This window comes from Microtus ochrogaster, chromosome X (assembly GCF_000317375.1).
Source record: "Microtus ochrogaster isolate Prairie Vole_2 chromosome X, MicOch1.0, whole genome shotgun sequence".
Classification (NCBI taxonomy): domain Eukaryota; kingdom Metazoa; phylum Chordata; class Mammalia; order Rodentia; family Cricetidae; genus Microtus; species Microtus ochrogaster.
Window position 1 is genome coordinate 10,177,779 of NC_022026.1, and position 21,227 is coordinate 10,199,005.

General features: G+C 44.6%; 1 protein-coding gene across 2 annotated transcripts in view; it reads right to left on the reverse strand.

Moving 5' to 3' along the window:
* Positions 1-15,345: 15,345 nt before the first annotated feature.
* Gpc3 (glypican 3) overlaps positions 15,346-21,227 on the reverse strand; it is a 356,065-nt gene continuing 350,183 nt past the window's right edge. For both annotated transcript variants that reach the window (XM_026784932.1, XM_005358456.3), the window contains one exon: positions 15,346-15,872. In XM_026784932.1, coding sequence (XP_026640733.1) covers positions 15,819-15,872 — 54 coding nt within the window. In that variant the 3' untranslated portion in view covers positions 15,346-15,818. The remainder of the gene's footprint in view (positions 15,873-21,227) is intronic.

Below are 21,227 nucleotides of genomic sequence, written 5' to 3' on the forward strand. Positions count from 1 at the left end.
TTTCTCTTCTTCTTCTTCTTCTTCTTCTTCTTCTTCTTCTTCTTCTTCTTCTTCTTCTTCTTCTTCTTCTTCTTCTTCTTCTCCTCCTCCTCCTCCTCCTTCTTCCCCATCCTCCTCTTCCTCCTCCTCCTCTTCCTCCTTCTTCCTTCTTTCTCCTCCTTCCTCCTCCTCCCCCCTTTCTCCTTTTCCTCTTTTCTTTATATTTTGGGAACAGGGTTTTACTATATAGCCCAGGCTGGCCTTGGATTTATAGCAATCTTCTGCCATGGCCTCCAAAGTGCTGTGATTAAAGGCATGATCCACCATGCTTGGCACTGGTTCCTTTTAATGTTTCTTTTTTTTTTTTAATGGTTACTAGAACATTTAAACCAGTCTCTGAATGCACCATGTTTCTGTTGACCAACACTAGTCTAAGGATTTTTTTTTTGTTTTTTGTTTTTTCAAGACAGTATTTCTCTATAGCTTTGGAGCCTGTCCTAGCACTTGCTCTGTAGACTAGCCTGGTCTCGAACTCACAGAGATCCACCTGCCTCTGCCACCAGAGTGCTGGGATTAAAGGCATGCGCCATGGCTGCCCAACTAGTTTAGGGATTTTTAGCATAGAATTAGCCTAGGAACACTGTGCCATGACATTTAAGATGTTCACATAATTCCCTGAACATCTAGCAAAATCTGGTGCACATGTTATCCCTTTCAGCATAGCAAATTACTGCAGCTTATAGCAGCCTTAAAAATTATTTAATATCACTTGGTTCCTTTGGGGAGGAATCTGAGTATGGCTTCACTAGTGCCTCAGGCTTAGGGCCATTCCATACTGTAATCAAATATTGACCAAGTCTGTATTTATCTCAGGGTTTGACTGAAGATGTATCTGTTCCAATATTCACTCATGTGGCTGTTGACAAGCCTCATTCCTTGATCGTTAATGGACAGAGGCATTACTATTTTGCCATGCCGATCTTTGTATAAAGCTGTGCACAATGTGGCAGCAAGGAGAAGTGAAGCAAAACAGAGCAACAAATGTGGAAGGCAGTCTTTCTAAAAATTAAGTGCAAATATTTGTATGGAAGTCACATGTATAAATTTACGTTAATCTCATCCCATTTGCTGCAACCCACTTATAAAAACAGGCCATCAGATCTACACTATATTCCAGAGGAAGGGATTATACAAAGGGATAAATACCAAAATGCCATTATGACTCAAAGATGCTTCCTGTTACAGAGTCTTTGTAATTGTTTTCTTTAATACAGAGCCTTGACATGTAGCCCGGGAAAGCTTGGGACTTGCTATGTAGCTAAAGCTGACTGACCTTAAGCTCACAATGATCCTTTTTGTCTTATGTAGCAGGCTTTTTTGAACTGCCAGCCCCCATACCCAAATCATGACACAGAGACTTATTAATTATGAATGCTTGGTCTTAGCTTAGGCTTCTTTCTAACTAGCTTTTTTTTTTTTAAATTTAAACTAACCCATTTCTATTAATCTATGTGCTGTCCTGAGACTTGTTTACCTCACCTACATGCTGTCCATCCTGCTTTCCTGCTTTCTCTATGTCTGGCTGGCTGGCTCCCTGCTGGCTGGCCTGCTCCCCTTTTCTCTTTGACTGCCAGTCCTGCCTATCCCTCCTCTGCCCAACTATTAGCCGCTCAGCTTTTTGTTAGACCAATCAAGTGCCTTAGGCAGACAAGGTAAAACAGCAACCCATCTTTACATAGCTAAATAAGTACAGCGTAGACAAAGCAACACATTTTTACATAGTTAAACAAATATTCTATTCCAAAGTAGTCAGCCTTACTAGTACTAGCTATAAGTGGCTACACTTTGTTTCTATAGAGAACCAAGCTCCCAGCTGATTTTCAAAGATATCTTTGTATAAGTCTGAGAGAGAGAGAGAGAGAGAGAGAGAGAGAGAGAGAGAGAGAGAGAGGTAAACCCTGAACATTTAAGAACTAACTTGGAAGCCAGGTGGTGTTGACACACACTTTTAATCCCAGCACTCAGGGAAGCAGAGGCAGGTAGATCTCTGTGAGTTCGATGCCAGCCTGGTCTACAGAGTGAGTTCCAGGAGAGCCTTAGATACACAGAGAAACCCTGTCTCAAAAAAAAAAAAAAAAAAAAAATCTGACTTGGAGGAGTTTAACAGATGGCTCAGTACTTAAGGGCATTGGATGCTCTTGCATCAAAATCCTGGGTTCAATTCCCAGCACCTACAGAGCATCTCCAAGCCATTTGTAACTCTAATTCAAAGGGATCCAAAATGTCTTCTGACCTCCAAGAACACCAGGCAACAAGTGGTAGTCATAAATACACACATACATACAGGCAAAAGACCTATACACATTACATAAATAAATCTTAAAAAAAGAACTGACTTGGAAGGAATTAAAATACAAGTTTTGATTAGGGAAGATATTTTCATGTAAAATTTTAAGGCTAAATATAATATATAACCATTTGGAGTAAGTTTTAAAATGTAAGGAACATAGAAAGGATAAGATCAAATGAAATATTGTGTGAAATATATAATTTTTGCCACAGTTTGTATGGTTTTCCTCTAGGCCAGTTAGCTTTTCTGAGCCCGTAATGTTCTGTGTTACCACCACGAATAACCTGTCAGAGAGGACTTTTGGTGACTAGATTTGCGATGCAGATAAGATTGCTCTAATCCAGATGTTTTTTACAGGTTCTCAGCGCTGTCCTAAAACCCATGAAGCAGAGATACAAAACCATCTCAGAGGAAATTACACCAATGCCCCAGGTTAGGTCAAGATTTTTAAAAGTATTTAACTTTTTTCCATACAATATATTTGGGTCATGTTTTTCCCTACCCCCAATTACTCCCTGATTTGTCCTACCTCCCTACCTACCCACCCAACTATATGTTCTTCTTCTATCTTGCTCTCCCTACCTACCCACCCAACTATATGTTCTTTTTCTATCTTGCTCTTTAAAAAGAAAGAAAAATAAAATAAAAAAACAAGAAACATTCACATGAGAGCCCCTGGAAAAACACAAAAATGAAAATTCAAGCAAACAAGCAAAATAGCTCAAGTTTTCATCTCCACATCATACAACATTACTGGAGCTATAGTTCAAACGAATGATTTCCTTCTGTAGGGAGCGTATTAGTTTCTCCTCACTTGTACTTCCTCCTGGTTCTACGAGTTTTAGAAAAGGGCTTTGTCCAGGACTCAGTTGATGGGGGTGGATAAAACTTCCTTATTCTGCCAAGAAACAGAAGTGAGAAGCATAATACATTGAGCCAAATGTGCTATTGTTCTTAGAAAATGGTTTGTGAAGTTAGCAGTTCAATTCTGCTTCCTTATAATTAAAGGCTGAGCGTACTTGTCAGAGGCAGATCTCCAGATAAGCACATGGCTAAATTAGTTTCCAGGGTAAGGGGCAGTAATCTGTGCATGAGTTAACTGCAGAAGAAAAAGATCACATCAACCAAGCAATTTTTTTTTCTTCTTGACCCTGTAAGTGAATATCATTTCTCTTAGGAACATTCAGGATTTTAGGACTGATTGGAAATGCTTGTCCAGTGGGCCCTCCAATAAGTATGCTAGCATCCATCTTCCAGGCAATTTAAAGAGCCTACAAAGGAGTTTATTGGCTGATGTTTGTCAGAAGGACTGGTGATAAGAGGAGGCAGTGATAAGAACCCAGGATAACTGCAATGGACAAAGATACGGCCTGTCAGATGTCTATCTTGTTTCTGGTTCCTCTTAGGAGCTGGAAAGAAACCAGGAGGCTCCTAGATCTAGAACCATTCCAACATTCCTCATTTACCCCGAGGTCTTTCTTATCCCGTCGATGGAGAAATCAGAGCTAGTTGACCTCAAGGACCTACCTGCTTTGCCCTGCCTACCTTCTGCTTCTTCCAGCACAGGCCAAGGAGAAAGGCCAATATCCAGGCCTTGGACTGACTGCAGCAGGAAGCTCTGCCCTCGCTCTGGTCAATTTCCTGCTGGATCCTAGCATGGACTTTGGCACCCCTCCCCGACTCTTGCCTCTGCTAACCCTAAATCTTACAGCTATCTCATTCAAGGCAGCCACCTTGATTATTAATAGAAAAACTATTTTTTTTTATTGAGGCTGGAATCAGCACTGTCCAAGGGGCTACACGGGGCCATTAATTTCATGTCCCTTGAAAACTCAGTCCCGGAGAGCCAATGCACCCTTCATCATTAAGGTGATCTCCCCCCCCCCACACACACACACATACACTTTCTCTCCCAAATCTCAGTTGTTGTAAGAATGTCGAGTGGTTTTGGAATGATTGCAAATAAAAACTGCCAGCAGAGTTGTGGAGAAGAAGCGCTAAGCTCGGCAGCTTCGGCAGAACTCTCAGGGCGGAAAAATGTAGAAGTCACTTGAAACTGCTCATGGCTGCCTGCCTGCTCGGGAAGCCCACAGTTTCAGGCAGACTCCCCGGAACCTTACGGCCAGATGTGTGGCGCTGACTCCAAGGGCTCTGAACCGAAGGAAGGTGGGACCAGCTGCTCTCAGTAGCCTTTCTGAGCTGAAGTTCCATGGGTTAAGGATGGGGCTCCGATGGTAGAGTGCTTGCCTAGCCTCTACCAAGCTTGGTACTAACTGGGCATGGTGATGCTCACCTGCAATCCTAGCACTTGGGAGGTAGAAGCAGGAGGATCCCGAGGTCATGGTCATCCTACTGAGTAAGATCAAGTGCGGTCCTCAAGGTTATCCTTGGCTACAGAATTTAAGGGCACACAATGGCTTCTCAGACAAAACAACAGATACAACACAAACTGAAGGCCTTGAACAAAAAGGGAGCCTCAGAAGGCCAATAGGTCAAACTGAGTTTGCTTGCTGGGCCATTTTATCTGAGAATAGGGACTCCAGGGAGGGCTTGAGCCAAATCTTAGGAATAGTCACTGCACATGCTACTCACACTATGAGCACACAGCAGACCTGAAGACGTTTTCCCAAGCAACAAGAGCAAAACCTATGGGCTCACACACTAGATATACCTACCTGTGGCCCACAGCACAGCACAGGGAAGCCGCAAGGCACAGAGCAAGCAAGCCCCACAAAGCAGGTCTGTGTGGGTTTTAGGCTCCTGCTGAGTCAGGGAAGGGGATGTTTGTGGCTGTGATTGTGGGGGCATGAGCAGGTGGACTTCTTGCTCATTGCTTAAGGAGAATCTCTGCAAACTGAAGTTTTCATTGGGATTGAGTGGAGGGCCCAGCCAGCCCTTGGAAGACATGAGTCCCTCCTTCCTTAGATCTGTGACTGGCTTGACTCAGGCTTTGGCTGTTCTGGTCAGCTCTGGGGAAACCTAAGCTTTCTGCACAGTCTGTCTACATATAACATCGCCTCTCATTCTGCTCCCAGTCTGCAGCTCGGCTGTAACTGATACTCATCCCTAAGTCGTGGGGGACTTTGCTGAGCGCAAGCCTAGATTATGACCAACAGTTGACAGCTGACTTAGTTCATTTGGAATGTCTCCCCAGAGTGACTGCAATGGCTGGTCATTCTACTGGCCTTGCCTCCTGCCCTAGACCAGGGATGGGACAAACACCTCCTTAGAGGTGTTTGAAGGTATCCAAGGTAGCTGCATGAGTCCCCAACACAGATGGGGTGCTAAACTCCTGTGGTCTTCTTAGAGTCAGACCACTGGTGAGGCTTTCAAAGGCCATTTCAGGAAAGATCATTGGAGAGCTGAAGGAAGACAGGCATAACAGGTTTCTGCATGGGGCAGGCAGGCTCTTGGCCTTGGCCACTTGTGAGTTTTCTATAATGTTCCCTTCAAAGGGAACATTGATTCTCCGCACCAAATGTAACTGGAATGCTCCCTTCTAGCATCTGCTGTCGTGTCGGCCTTTTGAAGGTGACCTCCTGTCCTTAAGAGAGAGCCACTTGGAAAGGGCAAGGTGGCAGACTGCACTGAAACTCTAATGCTTTTTCCCGTGAAGTGGAAGAGCTGAGATTATGTTTTGCATCTGAGCCACACAGGCTGGCCTTCTCAGTGAATAGATATGCTACTGCCTGCTGGAGACAAATGGAGCCCTTGCCACACTATCTGACAGAGTTCCGGACGCTCAGAGGATGCTTCTCCACAAACGTCTTATTTGTGATCCTGGTTGGAAGAGTGCCATGTCCTGTGAGTGATCCCAGGTCACGTGACCTCGCCCACTATTGGCCTTCAGGATATCTTTTTATTTGGAATTCCCAATAGTCCGGAAACATCTCTGATCATAGATGTGGTCCTGTGGAGGCTCTGGAGCAGAACCTAGTCATGCCTCCCAGGAGGCTAGAACTTACTTTCTATCCATCATGATTGTCTTTAGAGTAAAAACCAGCAACATCCACCATGTAAACTGTGAAACCCAAGTCACACTTCTACTGTATGATGACAGCATAAAACTGAGCGAGCAGGGCTGGCGAGATGTCTCAGTGAGTGAAAGCACTTGCCTTGCAAGCCTAGCCATCTAAGTTGGATTTCTGGGACCCAGAATCAAAGGACAGAACCAACTCTTTGTAGTTGGCCCCTGACTTCCACATAAATGCCAAGACATGCATGCACACACATCCACACACACACACATGCACACACACACATACACACACACAGAACCTCAAACCAGTTGCATCAAGATATCAGATGACACTCCCTGTAACTGAATTCAAATAGCCTACACCCTGTCACATGCCCCTCTCCCCCATTTCCTTTCGTCTTGCTAGACCTTTGCTTATGCAGGTGAAAGAAAAAGCTACAGCCCTTCAATTGTGGAAAGAAGTATGACAGCAGTTTCAACGATACACGCAAAAAGGGTACTTTTCCTTTTCAGTTGCTACCCTAGCTAAGACAGAAAAGTGTGGCCAACAATTTCATCTCAAGCACCAAGCCAAGATGGCAAGACGATGATGGGCCTGGAAGAATTTTCAGAGCCAGAACATGTCCCGCCTCCTGCCGGAAGTGATCCATCTACTGTTCTTTAAGTGACCCATCTACTGCTCTTTACCAAGGATAGTTTGGCTTGGGGACCAGGTGCAGGTTAGTGGTCTCCAAGCCTTTGCTGATAGGCAGTCCAGAATGGGTTACCTCATTCCACAGTGGGAGTTTGCTCTGCCTCCTGGAAGGTTCGGGGGTAGGTCCATGTCTAGACTGATTACAAAAGCCCCAGCAAAACAAAACAAATACCTAAGGTCTTAGCGAAGAGGCAGGAAAGCAAACAGTGCAGGGAGGAGAACAATGCCTCTGTTGTGACAAGAAGCCTTTGGGAGGAGGATGGAATTCCCACACCCCAGGTCTAATTTGGAAGGGCAACGTTAAATGTCTTGAAGCAGGCCCTGGCTTGAATGCATTCATTTGGAAAGGCAATGTGTTTTGTTAGATAAGGGATTCAGGAAAAAAAAATCTGCCACTAGGATCAAAATGAAGATGAGGAGTACCGACTCTGCCTGCCTGGGTGCAGGTTTGCCGGAGCAGGCCTTTCCCCTCGCTCACCAGCGGAGTCATTTGTTATTTCTGCTAGTACAAAGAGATGAGGTGTGTAAAGCTGTCGCCAAGACCCAAGTACCTTGACTCGGCACTCGCCTTGCTGTGTGGCCTTAAGCTAGTCTCTTAATCTTCCCTCAGCCTCGCTTTCCACACCAGAGAGAGACGTGCATGAGCATCGGAAACCTACCTGAGTGGAGATTTCCAACCAAGGAGAGCACAAAGGACCATCTCTTTGTGGTATTGCAAACTGGGGATTCTCGCCTCGAAGGACAGCAGCAATCCTCATGCCTGCTTGCTCTTAAAAATGTTGTTATAGGGGCTAGACAGATTGCTCAGTGGCTAAGAGCACTTGCTATTCTTGCAGAAGACCCAGGTTTGATCCCCAAAACCCACACGATGGCACAACCATCTGTAACTCCAGTTTCAGGGTATCTGATAGTATTTTCTGGCCTCTGAGGACACCACAAATACATATGGTGAAGAGACATACCTATAGGTAAAGCATCTATACAAACAAAATTAAATTCATAATCAAAGATGTTGTTAATGGGGCTGGCAAAGTAGCCCAGTTGATGGAGCACATGCCAGCATGTACAGAGCTCCGAGTTTGGTCCCCAGCACCTCATTAACTACCACTTGGGAGGCAGAGGCAGGAGGAGCTAGAACTCAAGTTCACCCTCAACTATACAGAGAGCTCGAGGACAGCCTGACTATGCTAGACCTGCCTCAGAAAGAAAGAGAAACAAAAGAAAAAAAACCACCAAAAAAATTCCCTACCAAACATTTGTTACAAAATGAAGCTGCCATTGAGCAGTGGGATACAGTTCATATTCTGAAGTCAATGTAGAATCAGGCAGTAAGAAGGTCAAGCAGTTTCAAGTTACATTTACTTACTCTGTCTGATGTAGGATTCTCGAACTGTTCTTTGTTCATTCTCTCAACACGCCTCTCGAACACTTGCTATGTTCCGCTCCCCGGAGATGAGGCGTTTTCCTGAAACCCCGTGACTTCTTTTCTACTTCGTCCTCTCTCTACCTCCCTTTCTATTTTGATTATTTTTAAATTATATTTTCCGGTTTACTTATTGGTGTGAGGAGGAGCATATGACACAGCATGCATATTTGGAGGTCAGAGAACAAGGTGCAGGAGGCAGCTCTCCGCTTCCACCGTCTGTGTTCTAGGGTTTCGACTCAAGTCATTAGTCTCGAAGAGAAGCGCCCTTCCCCACCGAGCTATCACACTGACTCTGATTTTGCTTGTGTTCACGATGTGGGCTACAGGGGACTGAGCTGAAGTCACTGCTGTGTCGTCATAGTTGATCTAGACAAATCCCTCCTTCACGATCTGGAACCAGTTGTGATCTGTGTGAACACAGCTAACTCTTTGGATACTGTGGTAGTTTGAATGTAAGTGGCCCTCATAATCTCATAGAGAGTGGCACTATGAAGAGGTGCGGCTTTGTTGGAGTGGGTAAGGCCTTGTTGGAGGAAGTGGGTCACTGTGGGAGTGAGCTTTGAGGTCTCACATATGCTCAGGATACTGGCAAATATGTCAGCTGGCTTCCTGTTGCCTCCAAGATGTAGGACTCTTGGCTCTAGTACCATGTCTGCCTGCATGTCGCCACGCTCCCCACTGCGATTATAATGGACTGAACCTCTGAAACTGTAAGTGAGCCACCCTAATTAAATGTTTTCTTTCTAAGAGTTGCTGTGGTAATGGCGCCTCTTTCCAGCAATTAAAACCCTAACTAAGACAGATGCCTTGCCTCCTTAGCAATGCTGTACCCTCAAGGCTTATGCTGGACTTTGATAACAAGCCCACTGTTGCTGGTACCTAGCTGGAAGACCCTTCCTAATCACCGACCTTGGGTTCACCAAGGTTGCCCTTTGGGATGAATAAGGCCTCCAGTTGCTTCTGCTGCTTCTAGGTGACTCGCAGCTCCTTGAGCTTCTGAAGGGCCATCTGGTCTAATTTTCTTTCCAGCTTCCTCGGCTGGTAGAAGTAGCTCTTCTGAGAAGAGGCAAGGCGGGCAGCGATGTTCCCAGCCAGGTACCACAAGGGAGAGCCCGTAGTGGGTTGTACCTCCTCCAGTCAGAGCTGTCTGTAGCCTAGGCCAGCACACTGAGGCAGTGCTGCAGACTTAACTATGAGCGAAGAGCCCGGTCCACTGATGGCTGAGCAGAGCTGTTGCTAGGATGAAGAGCCCGGAAGTCACAGGAATTTTTGTTTTGTTTTGGAGTACCAGAGTTTGAACCCAGGCCTTAATTTATGCTAGCCAAGTACCTCTGAATTCTGTCTCCCATGGCATCAACTCTGGTTTATGGGGTGTGGAGGGAGAGTCTTACTGTTAGGCAGGCAGGTCTCCAATGGAGACTTAGCACTTAGCACCTAGTACGCTTGGTACTTAGAATGCTGAGACTGTAGGCATGTGCCACCACATATATTAGGATTTTACACTTTCCCCTGACATTTATTGTGTGTGTGTATGTGCGCGCACACGCACACACTCAGAGATTAGAGGACAACCTGAGGGTGTGTGTTTCTCTTTCCACAATACAGGTGCCATGGCTCAAACTCAGATGTTCAGGCTCTGCAACAAACACTTTTCAGCATCCCATACTGTGTGTACCGTCCCTTTATGTTTTCGGGTCTACACACGGTTCGTCGCGTCTAATTGCTGCAAATACTTCATGTGTGCTCCACTGCACGGGGTAAGTGTGCCTTATCTCAGGAAGGCACCTGGGGTCTTACTTTGCCTCACTATACCCAGGAACACACCCACGAACTTGTGCGTAGTTCCCTACAGACTCGTCAGGTACTGTTTTGGCTAACTTGCTCTTCACCCCCTCCCCCCGGCAAGGACATTTTCTTTACTTCCCTTATATTTTACAATCTGCACAACTTCTGTCCTTTCTTCTACATCTTCTTTGAGAGTTGAGCCTGCATGTACTGCATTCGGCTGTCCTTTGCACACCGCAGTCGTATTGCATAGAGTGTTTAAATTTTGTTGCAATTCCCTGTTTGAATCAGACAGTAGATATGAAATCTGAAGAAGGCAGGGATTAGGACTGTCATAGAGTGTTTTTAGTATGTCACATGGCATATGCACAAAGCATTACTCAAAGTATGTGTATCATGAATACAAACACTTATTAGGGGGCCGGGCAGTAGTGGCGTGTGTCTTTAATCCCAGCACTCAGGAGGCAGAGGCAAGTGGATCTCTGTGAATTTGAGGCCAGCCTAGTTTACAAGAGCTAGTTCCAGGACAGGCTCCAAAGCTACAGAGAAACCCTGTCTTGAAAAACCAAAAAAACAAAAATAAACTAAAAATAAAAACTCAGCAACAAAAAACCAAAACAAATAAAAAAACCAAAAAAAAACCCTCCATGTATTAGACAGCAACTTCATGCCAGCCCTTTGCTCTATTAAAAATTGAAATGACATTTATTTATTTATTGTATGCAGGGCATGCATGCCATAGTCAGTGTACACGTAGAGATCACCGGTTGACTGTCAGGCCTGGATTTTCTCCTTCTACCATGCGGGTCCTGGGGCTTGAGTTCAGGCTGTCAGGCGTGGTGGCAGGCCCTTTATCCACTGAGCCACTGGTGACTTCTGCTCTATTTTCACTGTCTATCTTTCCAAGTTGCTATACACACACAAAAAGCAGTACGGTTATTTTGTTGGCCCTTTGGCAAACTGAGCAGATTAACTACATCCTAAACAGTGCCATTTCTTTTCAAGAAGTCCCCTTGGGCGGCAATGACTGTGTTAAGGAAAGTATCTTCAATTTTTTTTTTTTTGGAACTTTTCTTTGGGGAGAAAAAACAACCAACCTTCCTAACCCACACTGCATTCTTTGAATCTTCTGGAAGGTGGGGTTGTTTCTTGAAGGCAGATTTGATTTTTGGAACCAGCTAAGAGCAACTTGGCAGCAAAGCTAGTGAATGAGGTGTGTGATCAAGCTGAAGAATATCACTATTGGCTCCAAGCAAGGTGTGAGCTTCAAGAAACAAGACTGATTGCTTGTATGGCACATAAAGCAGCTCGGCAGTGCTTCCAAAAGAAGAATTCCAAACATGTTGAGGCCTTGGCAAGAAAAAGAATTTCTCTATTGCTAAGTACCATCACCACCACTAAATTCAGTGTGCGTGCATGTGCACAAACACACACACACACACACACACACACACACACACACACACGAGGTGGGGAGGGAGGGAGAATACTATCTGGTATATCATGTAGGCAAAATAAAATCTTTAGACTTTGGTTTTTGAAAACCAATGGTGGGTATAGTATGATGATATGCACCACGTTTCAGCAGTGGGGAGGCAGAGGCAGATGGATCTCTGTGAGTTCTATGTTGAGATAATCTTTTTGTTCACTGTGTGAAGATATGTCTCTGTTTTACCTCACCTACCTAAGCACCTTCTGATTGGTTTAATAAAGCGCTGAACGGCCAATAGCTAGGCAGGAGAGGATACGCTTGACTTCCGGGCAGAGATGGGGATTCTGAGAAAGAATCTGAGGCAGGAGATTCACTAGCCGGATGCCGAGGAAGTCAGACGTACAGTACTGAGGAGAAGTAATGAGCCATGTGGCACAATGAAGATTAATATAAACAGGTTAATTTAAGTTTTAAAATCTAGTTGGGAACAAGCCTAAGCTAAGGCTAAGCTTTCATAATTAATACAAAGTCTCTGAGTTGTTATTTGGGAGCTGGCATTCTAGTTATAGTTCTAGTCTAGCCTTGTCTACATAGGCTCACCAAAGTTACATAGGGAGACAAATTCTCTCTCTCTCTCAAAAAAGAAACAAGTAAGCAAATGAACAAGCAAACAAACCATCAAAATAAACACAAATCATACAAGTATGAGATATAAGAGACTTACAAGCTATCTTGGTAGTTAAGCCGGCCACATGATCGTTTGTCCAGTGTGGTATGAGGGACCAGGGTATAGCTCACTCGGTAGAGTGCCTGGTATGTATAAGGTCCAGCATTACATGAAACAGGTATAGTGGCACATGTCTGTAATTCCAGAACTCTGGGAGTCAGTGTAGCAGGAGAAGTAGAAGTTTAAGGTCACCCTCTATTACACGATGCCTTTTAGGCTAGCCTAAAAGAAATCCTGCCTTAAAATCAAAGTATACAGCTGCTAAGCAAGCCTCTGCATCCTGGACCTCTGTGGAAACATAATGGCTTCTCTTCTACTTGCTTAGGCTATACCTGCACCACTGGTTCAGCCAATGGCTGAACAGTTCTCCAGAACTACTGAGCCATTTCAGCATGGAAAAGGAAGATGCTTATGGGGTTTACAAGACAAGGGTGGAAAAGCAAAGAGCTGAGAAGAGGCACAGTTATTGTCGTAGGACAATTGTGAAAAGCCATATTACCCTGAATCACATGATCTTTATGGAAGGGTCAGATTAATGGGCTGACATAATAGGAAAGGAGGCATAGACTCTACCTAATAAGGATTGGGTCATATTCTAGAGTCACATGTTTAATAGAATCTCAAATGTGCGAATGTACATCTATAGAGAGAAAGGGGAGAGTGACTGACTGAAAAATCAAATGCTTAACACTCGGAGCTGAGGTTTGTGCTCCGTGGTAGAACATTGCCCAGCATGTGCAAGGAGCTGAGCTAATCTCAAGCATATGCCCTGTTCCCAATTAACAGTGGACACCCATGGGCGTTTCACTCAGCTTTCCATTAGTATAGCAAATTACCTCAGATAAGACTTAGGAATAAAAAGACTCATTGCGTTCATAGTTTCAAGGCCTGATTGATCTCTTTATTGGTCATGTTGCTGAAATAGACAATTTCCTTTGCCTAACTCTCAGAGTGGAGAATTTAAAACCACATTCTTGTGGGAGCAAAATGTGGTTTCTCAGTCACTTATTATTATTATTATTATTATTATTATTATTATTATTATTAACCACATTAAGAGGAGCCCCTTCTGTGGAATGACAAGAAGTTTGTAGATGGTAACTGGGTTTAAGGCCTTCTTCTGGTCTGGCATTGCTAGCAAATCAGGCTCTAAGTGTAAGGAATGAACCTTCTTAGGATTTGGTTTTCATAAATCCAAGACCAAAGGGTCTTTACAAACCTCATTCAAATTTAGAAACAACAATGGCCTCATGTTCTATCTTCAAAACAAAGATAGTGTTTTTGCTTTTTGTGTCTCACCAACCACTATGAATCATGTAAGTTATGTTAGGAAATAAAACTAAAACCAACAACAGAACAAAAAAACTAAACTTGATAAGTCCTAAATTTCCACTTTGTATTTGTAGGCATTTCTGCCAAAAAAAAAAAAAACCCACAAAAGAAACCCCAGTGGAATATTGGAAAGTTATGGTCCTCAGGAGGCCAACAAAAGAGTATTAGTGACAGCAGGGGCGGGGAGGTACAAGGGATGCTAAGCTGTGATAAACTGTACCTTCTACTTCCCCTGTGGCGACCTCCTACTATGGGACTGAAGCTGGAGCTTCTGTAGGGGACCATTCCCTGGCTTCAAAGAGGGCTGACCATCTTCTCCCTGCACCTCACCGTGGCTCTCTGTATTGACATTACCTGGTGGGAAGGCCAGGTCTACAGAGCATTGCATACATGAGGAAAATGGCAAATCGCTTGTTCCTGGAGCTCCTCCGCAGCAGGAAGACAATCTAAGTAAAATGGCAACCGCCACAAGTGTTTGAGACGCTGGATGTGCACGGAATGGAATGAAGTCAAAATCCTGGGCCTGTGACTCCCAGAAGGTCAGCGTTAGAATCAGTGTGAGGGCAAAGGCAGGGATCAAGGGCTATGGCACTCTCTAGAATCTGCTGCCTTACCAGTCACTCAATAGCTTCACAAAATCAAGGTTGAAGTGTCCGTTAAAGAAGCCAACTGAGGTGGAGGGTTCGAGAAGCTGCTAGTAAATCAGAGGCTTGCTTGCTGATCACAACTTTTACAATGTGACCCAGGACATCTGTTACCCTGCCACGCTGCAGTCCTTAAAGAGAGACATGGCCGAGAATGAGCCCAAGACGACAGGAGAGAGCTGAGGAAATTCTTTGTTTGCACTACTTGGGTTCACCTCTCAAGCTTAGAGAAGGGAGATATTGGTTTTAGTGTTTGTATGTAGCCTATGCAGAAGCTTTTCTATTTGAAATTTGTGTGTGTACATGTATATGCATGCTGATGTGTGTGCGCCGTGCGCTGATGCATGTGAAGGCCAGAGGGGAGCTTTAGGCTCCTCAGTATTTTATACCTTGCCCTTTGAGACAGCATTTCTCACTGGCCTGGAGCTCGTTGAGCAGTTTAGGGTGACTGCCTAGCAGGACCAGGGTTCTGCCTGTCTCTGCACCCAGAGCCGAGATCGCAAGCACACACCACATCTTGCTCTCTGCACGTGAGTTCTGGGGATTGAACTCAAGTCCTCATGCTTTTAATGCAAGCGCACTACCAACAGAGGTGTCTCTTCAGTCCAGAAGGGAAATCTGCAAAGAGAGGCCACAGTGGACCTCTTTTTTTTTTTTCGAGACAGGGTTTCTCTGTGGCTTTGGAGCCTGTCCTGGAACTAGCTCTGTAGACCAGGCTGGTCTCGAACTCAAAGAGATCCGCCTGCCTTTGAGCCACCTTTTGTCTCACAGGTAGGACAACCCAGCCTAAGGCTTCTCAGTGGAGACTGAGCATGTGATTGACCCACGCTGAGAATGGGTGATTTAATGCTTAGGTTAGCCTTGGTGCTCGCCCAGACAGTCTAAGGACCTTTTGGATTCTAGTGAGATTACACTGACTAGAAAGCGAGATGACAGAAAAAGTTTGGGTGAAGGGAGGAGAAGCCTATGACTCCTTTATAAAAAGGACCCAATGCCATTTTATTTGAACGTTTATTTATTTTTTTTTCAAAGAAATCCATGCAGAGAAAGAGAGAAGAGGGAAACATGACAACCATGTTCTAGCAGTCAAATGTAAGAAAATAATTTGGCACAACTTGAAGGTTTTTTTTTTTTCTTTTCAAAAAGACAGTCTATCCTACCACTAAAATTTACCTTCCTCATAAAGATGCCATTTGATTTTCGAAAACGTAACACATGGTCAATCTCCTACTTAATGGCAGGAGGAGGCACAGAAGACAAAAAAAAATAGAAAAAAAAAGAAGGTGGCTCCCTTTATATAGGAGGACCACAGGGTGCTGCAGCAGGGCAGCACAGGCACTGGGCAACTGGCAAGTCAGTGCACCAGGAAAAAAAACGATGCCGCGTAAACGGCCACGCTGATCAGGATTTTCAGTGGGGACAGCATATTCCCCACGCTGTGAGAGGTGATAATCTCGTTGTCCTTCTGATCTACATGGTCCTTGTTCCCTGGAGTATCGTCCACATCCAGATCATACGCCAGCTCTGTCAAAAGACAAGGAGAATTTGAATTGCAGGATTACAAACGCCACCAGGTCTACACTATTCCCAGCCACTACCACCCCCCGCCCCGCCCCTGTCTGGACTCGTGAGAAGTTCCCACCGGGATTTTTCTTTGGTTTGGGAAGGGAGAGCTTCCAGAGGCAGGAAGGAGAAGGTGCTGTTTGGAGGGTGTGGCCTGCAAGGAGATAGCCAGACGTGTCCTTCTGCAGAGAGTGCAGCAGAGGGGTGTGAGTCAGTCAGCCCTTCCCCCTCGGCTTTGGCTGCACCAACACAGCAGGGTGTTTGCTGGCCCTTTGCAACATCCCCCAGGCTGATCTGTACCATTGAATTGAAGGTCATTTTCATCAGAACTTACATCAACATGTGCTGTGTGGGTGGACATCTCTGTCCTTGTGTGCTAGCGAAGGGAGGGGGGAGAGGCTGGGGATGTAATGTTCTTTCCCTTAGCTCCATATAGCCTACTGATGCTCTTAGCCCAGGAAATTTGGTGAGTTAGTGTTGAAGGACAGGGTAAATTGTTGTTGAAAGTTGTTTTATTTTCCCTAATATTTCCTCTTTTATACAGTTTCCTCTCCCATAAAAGCAATAAAATCTCACCGAAAAGTCACATGCATTGAGCAAGCATGTCCATCCAACCTTTGGATGCTGTGACACAATACTGTCACCTACAAAGTTCACACTTGAGACCCTCAATCAAGTTACCCCCTTCTAAAAAAAGCCACCCAAAACTCTCCGAATGTTTTAAATAAGTTTATGATTTTGTGTCGGGCTGCACTGATCTTCAGGTGTATGAGGCTTCTGGCTGGACGTGCCTGAAAACATCAGATATAATTTGATGCCAAGTGAATTAAGGTTTAGGAGATGCTAATGGAGACGAGTTTCCCATTCTTTGCCTGTTATGTATAAGACAGGTACATGATTCTGGAAAGAAACAGGATGTCTTTGATTTGGCCTAAATGTCCTCTATGAGGCAAAGCTAAACAGACAGAGGTTTCTATGTGAAGTTCAAGATCACCAGCCCGAGGTTTCTTGCACGTTAGCGTTTTCAGATCCAGTCCACTCCCTCGTTTTCCTTGACTCTGTGGCTAATATTTCTATTTCAGTATTTTCTGAAGGTGATGGGAGCGACTCACCCACCAGCCAACTGTCCCATAGCCAGGGGCCACAAAGATCCCTTTGGGGCACTGAGAGGCATACCGACAGGCTCAGAGGAAATGGCTGGGATTCTACTGAATGAAGGCAAGGAGAGGAAGGAAGAGCTCCGATTACAGGCCATGAAAAACCTCAGTAAGTCCCAGGAAGCAAGTGTGTGGACTCAACTGGTCCCAAATACACGCAGAACTGGGTCCAAGACCAGGGTAGCTCTGGGGCAGGCATGGGTTAGTACAGGAAGCAAAATCAAGGAGATCAAAGCCAGTGGCTCTGATTTCACAGGCTGTGACCCCACTTTCCGAAAAGGCTATTGCAATGTATACCAGGGATGATGGGAGAGCCAGTTTTGATGTGTCTAATCTGAAGAAATAAGACATTTTACCTCAAGGTTTCTTTAATTTGCATATATTTGCTCATCAGTGTAGATCAAGTTTTTCTGTGCTTTGGCTTACTAATTATATTTCTCGATGGGTAATAATAGTTTATATTTGCTGTCTTTTAGTGTGATAGCTATTGATATTTTTCCTATTAATTTGAATGATATGTACTATATCGAACCATCTGCTTATATTAACCAAAGTATTTTTGATCTTGTAATTTATTATAGTTCTCTGCCATTGCATCTGAAGAAGATGACGACCTCGCTTTAAATATGTATAAATCTGATTCTACCCAACTCCTGGAAAACTGAAGCAAGTTTATTTTGCCTGAATGCTGATGGTAATTCCAATCTTGTTTTTTGGGGGGGAACTCTGTCACTCAGGGAAAGTGATTTAGCAGGCTGTCATCCAGATCCCCCTCAGTACATCCATACAGAGAAAATAAAAGGGGGGGTCAAAGAGCAACACTCTACTTGAAGACCAGACCTCTTTTTCTGAAAGGTGAACCATGTGGGGTGCACAAGGTGGCTGGAGTCAGCTGTCACTTGGCAAGGCTAGCACAGGCTTAGGTCACGATTGCCTTTCACTGAAGCAGAGAGCGCATATGACTGATCTCTTAAAAGCCAAGCCTGGAGTCCCACGGCAGCTTCTCCACTTAAGCGAGAGGGGTATTTTTAGGTTGACCCGAATGGGAGGGCTCTTAGCATTGCTTTCACATTCTTCTCTGGATGATGCTCTTGCCCAACATTAAGATGAAACAATATCTATTAATGTTCCCACTTTGCTCCTCCTCTATTAGTTTAGCTCTTCAAATAATCTGCTAACACTAAACAGTCTTGATGGTTGGAGCCGCTACAGCAGGTGCGGCACTTCGGCCCAATCCAGTAGTTTTGAGTCCCTTTCATGCAAGTTTTACTTTCCACTTATTTTTTAGTTAGTGCGTATGACGTGTGTGAGTGGAGACGCCTAGGGGGAAGTCAGCAAGCAACTCTCAGGAGTAGCTTCTTTTTTTTCCCTGTTTATTTATTTATTAAAGATTTCTGTCTCTTCCCAGCCACTGCCTCCCATTTCCCTCCCCCTCCCCCAATCAAGTCCCCCTCCCTTGTCAGCCCAAAAAGCTATCAGGGTTCCCTGTGGGAAGTCCAAGGACCACCCACCTCCACCCAGGTCTAGTAAGGTGAGCATCCAGACTGCCTAGGCTCCCACAAAGCCAGTACGTGCAGTAGGATCAAAAACCCATTGCCATTGTTCTTGAGTTGGGCACCGGACAGAAATCTCAAGGTCCAAATCAGGAGCAGAAGGAGAGGGAGCACGAGCAAAGAACTCAGGACCGCGAGGGGTACACTCACACACTGAGACAATGGGGATGTTCTATCGGGAACTCACCAAGGCCAGCTGGCCTGGGTCTGAAAAAGCCTGGGATAAAACCGGACTCGCTGAACATAGCGGACAATCAAGAGTAGCTTCTTTTGTTCATTTGGGTTCTGAGGATGGAACTCAATCTTAGGCAGCAAGCATGTTCTCAGCCTGCTAATCATTTTCCTTGGATCTTATACTTGGAAATGGTAACAATGACCTCTATTTAAATTACCGAATGCCCATGCTTACCAAACAATGTGCTATATTATTTATATATACTATCTCATTGACTTTAATTTTCCCCAATACAAGTAGGTATTGAAACTCCCATTTTACAAGCGAGGAAACTCAAGTTCAGAGTAGGGCTTTTGGCCTATATTTCCTCAGTTGGTAACCAATAGCTGTAGTATCTGAATCCAGGCTCTGATCAGGAACCTCTTATGAAGACATAGTGCTTCTTCTTTAAAAGGTTTTGTGTGTTGTCTGTGTGTGTGTGTGTGTGTGTGTGTGTGTGATGGAGAGGGAGAGAGAGAGGCAGGGAGAGAGGGAGAGAGAGAGGGGGGACTTCTTTTTGTAATAGCCTTGGCTGTCCTACAACTTGCTTTGTAGACCAGGTTGGCCTCAGAATCACAGAGATTCACCTGCCTCTGCCTCCCGGTTCTAAAAAATAATTTATTTATTTTCATTTTATGTGCATTGGTGTTTTGCCTGCATGTATGTCTGTGTGAGGGTGTCAGATCTTGGAGTTTCCGACAGTTGTTAGATGTCATGTGGGGGCTGGGAATTGAACCCCGCTCCTCCAGAATAGCAGTCAGTGCACTCTTAACTGCTGAGCCATCTCTCCAGACGCATCACACTGCTTCTTGAACAATTCTGCATAACGGACACGCTACAGGGCTGAGTAGTAAGTACCAGATTCCATTACAAAAACCCAAACCTCAATTACTGAATGTATATTATAAAAGGGAACTTCTAAAGCATGGGAAAAAAAAACATTGTTTCTACCTCAAGTTCACACATGCTCGATTAAGAAACCTTGGTACGCTTTGTAGCATAGTGCAGATTTCTTGATTTGGGGCTCTGACACGGAGATTATCAGTTTTGTTTCCCAAGAAATGATTAATGATAGTTAAGGCGATTAGATCCCAGGCACAAATCTAGGCCACCAAATGGCCTCCCAGAATCTTCTTATCTAAGTTATGGCTAGCGACTGCCTGAGGCTCTCCATTCAGAAGTCTATCACTCAGTCCCTCAGTCCCCTGCCTGTTGAGTTACTGTCCGGAAGCCCAGCAAAGCCACACTCAAGGCCAGGGCCAACACAATGAGGATTAGCGCTAAGGAGGGAGCCAAGAACAATGAGAGAGGATTGTGGGAGACAGGGAAAACAGGATTTTGGTTAAAGATAAATAGGGACATTTCTAGATGGAGAAAATAGAATCCAGTTTCATCCAGACAACAAGGGTAGGTTATGTGTGATGTCCCCAAGGAGTAAGCAGAAGACTGAGAAAAGATTTAGCTTCTCCTTCAAGGAAGCCCAAACCAAGACATCTAAGTAGACAAACCTAGAAGACATCACTCCGGAAACAGGGCTCATACAAAGGCATTGGCAAATTACCAAGGGGACAGATAAAAGCCTCAAACACAAGTATCTGGGATGATTACTTAAGCCAGTTTGGCTATCTACATCAAGAAGCAGGATGACGACTCCAGTAGGGCTCACTGAAGTGGTTTTTCTAGATGGGTCACTTTAAGAAAAATGACCAAGAACTGAGGCAGTGGATTTTCAATAGGAGCGAGAGGCTGCTATGGTATAAGGGGATGTAGCAGTGGCAAACCATAAAGCAAGAAGGACAAATTGGGGCCAAAATATGCGGGCTAGGAATGTTAAAAGCGTTGTGAAGGCAGCAGGGGAGACTGCCTGAGGGTTTCTAAGAAAGGACGCTGCACAATCTGATCTCGGTTTTATCAGTGTGAAGCACAGCCCTAAGCCAGATAGGCGCAGACATCTTGTCCTGAGGAAGCAAAAAGCCTGTGGGAACAGAAGCTGGGGATCTGTGAGTAGCACATGGGGGGGGGGAGGGACCTAAAAAGAAGCTAAATCTATACCAAATTAAATAAGTCGTTTTTTTGCTATTAACTAGATATATAACACCACAAATGATTTTATTTGAAATCACTCATATTTTTTAATGATTTCCAGACTACATTATCATCATGTTACTGTTACGTGTATATTTTGAAAGGGACATAAATTGCTTCTATCTTGGAGGGTGTCTTCTGTGAGAACCTTTTGGGCCAGCAAGGAGATTTTTTTTCCCAAGCTATGGGGAAAAGTCTGTTTCTATTTGTAATCAGTTTAACTATGCCCAGGGGGTAGACCCAACTATCTGTACTAATTACACACTCAGCCCTGACTCTCATTTCGCCTTCGTGGCCTTTGTGCTGT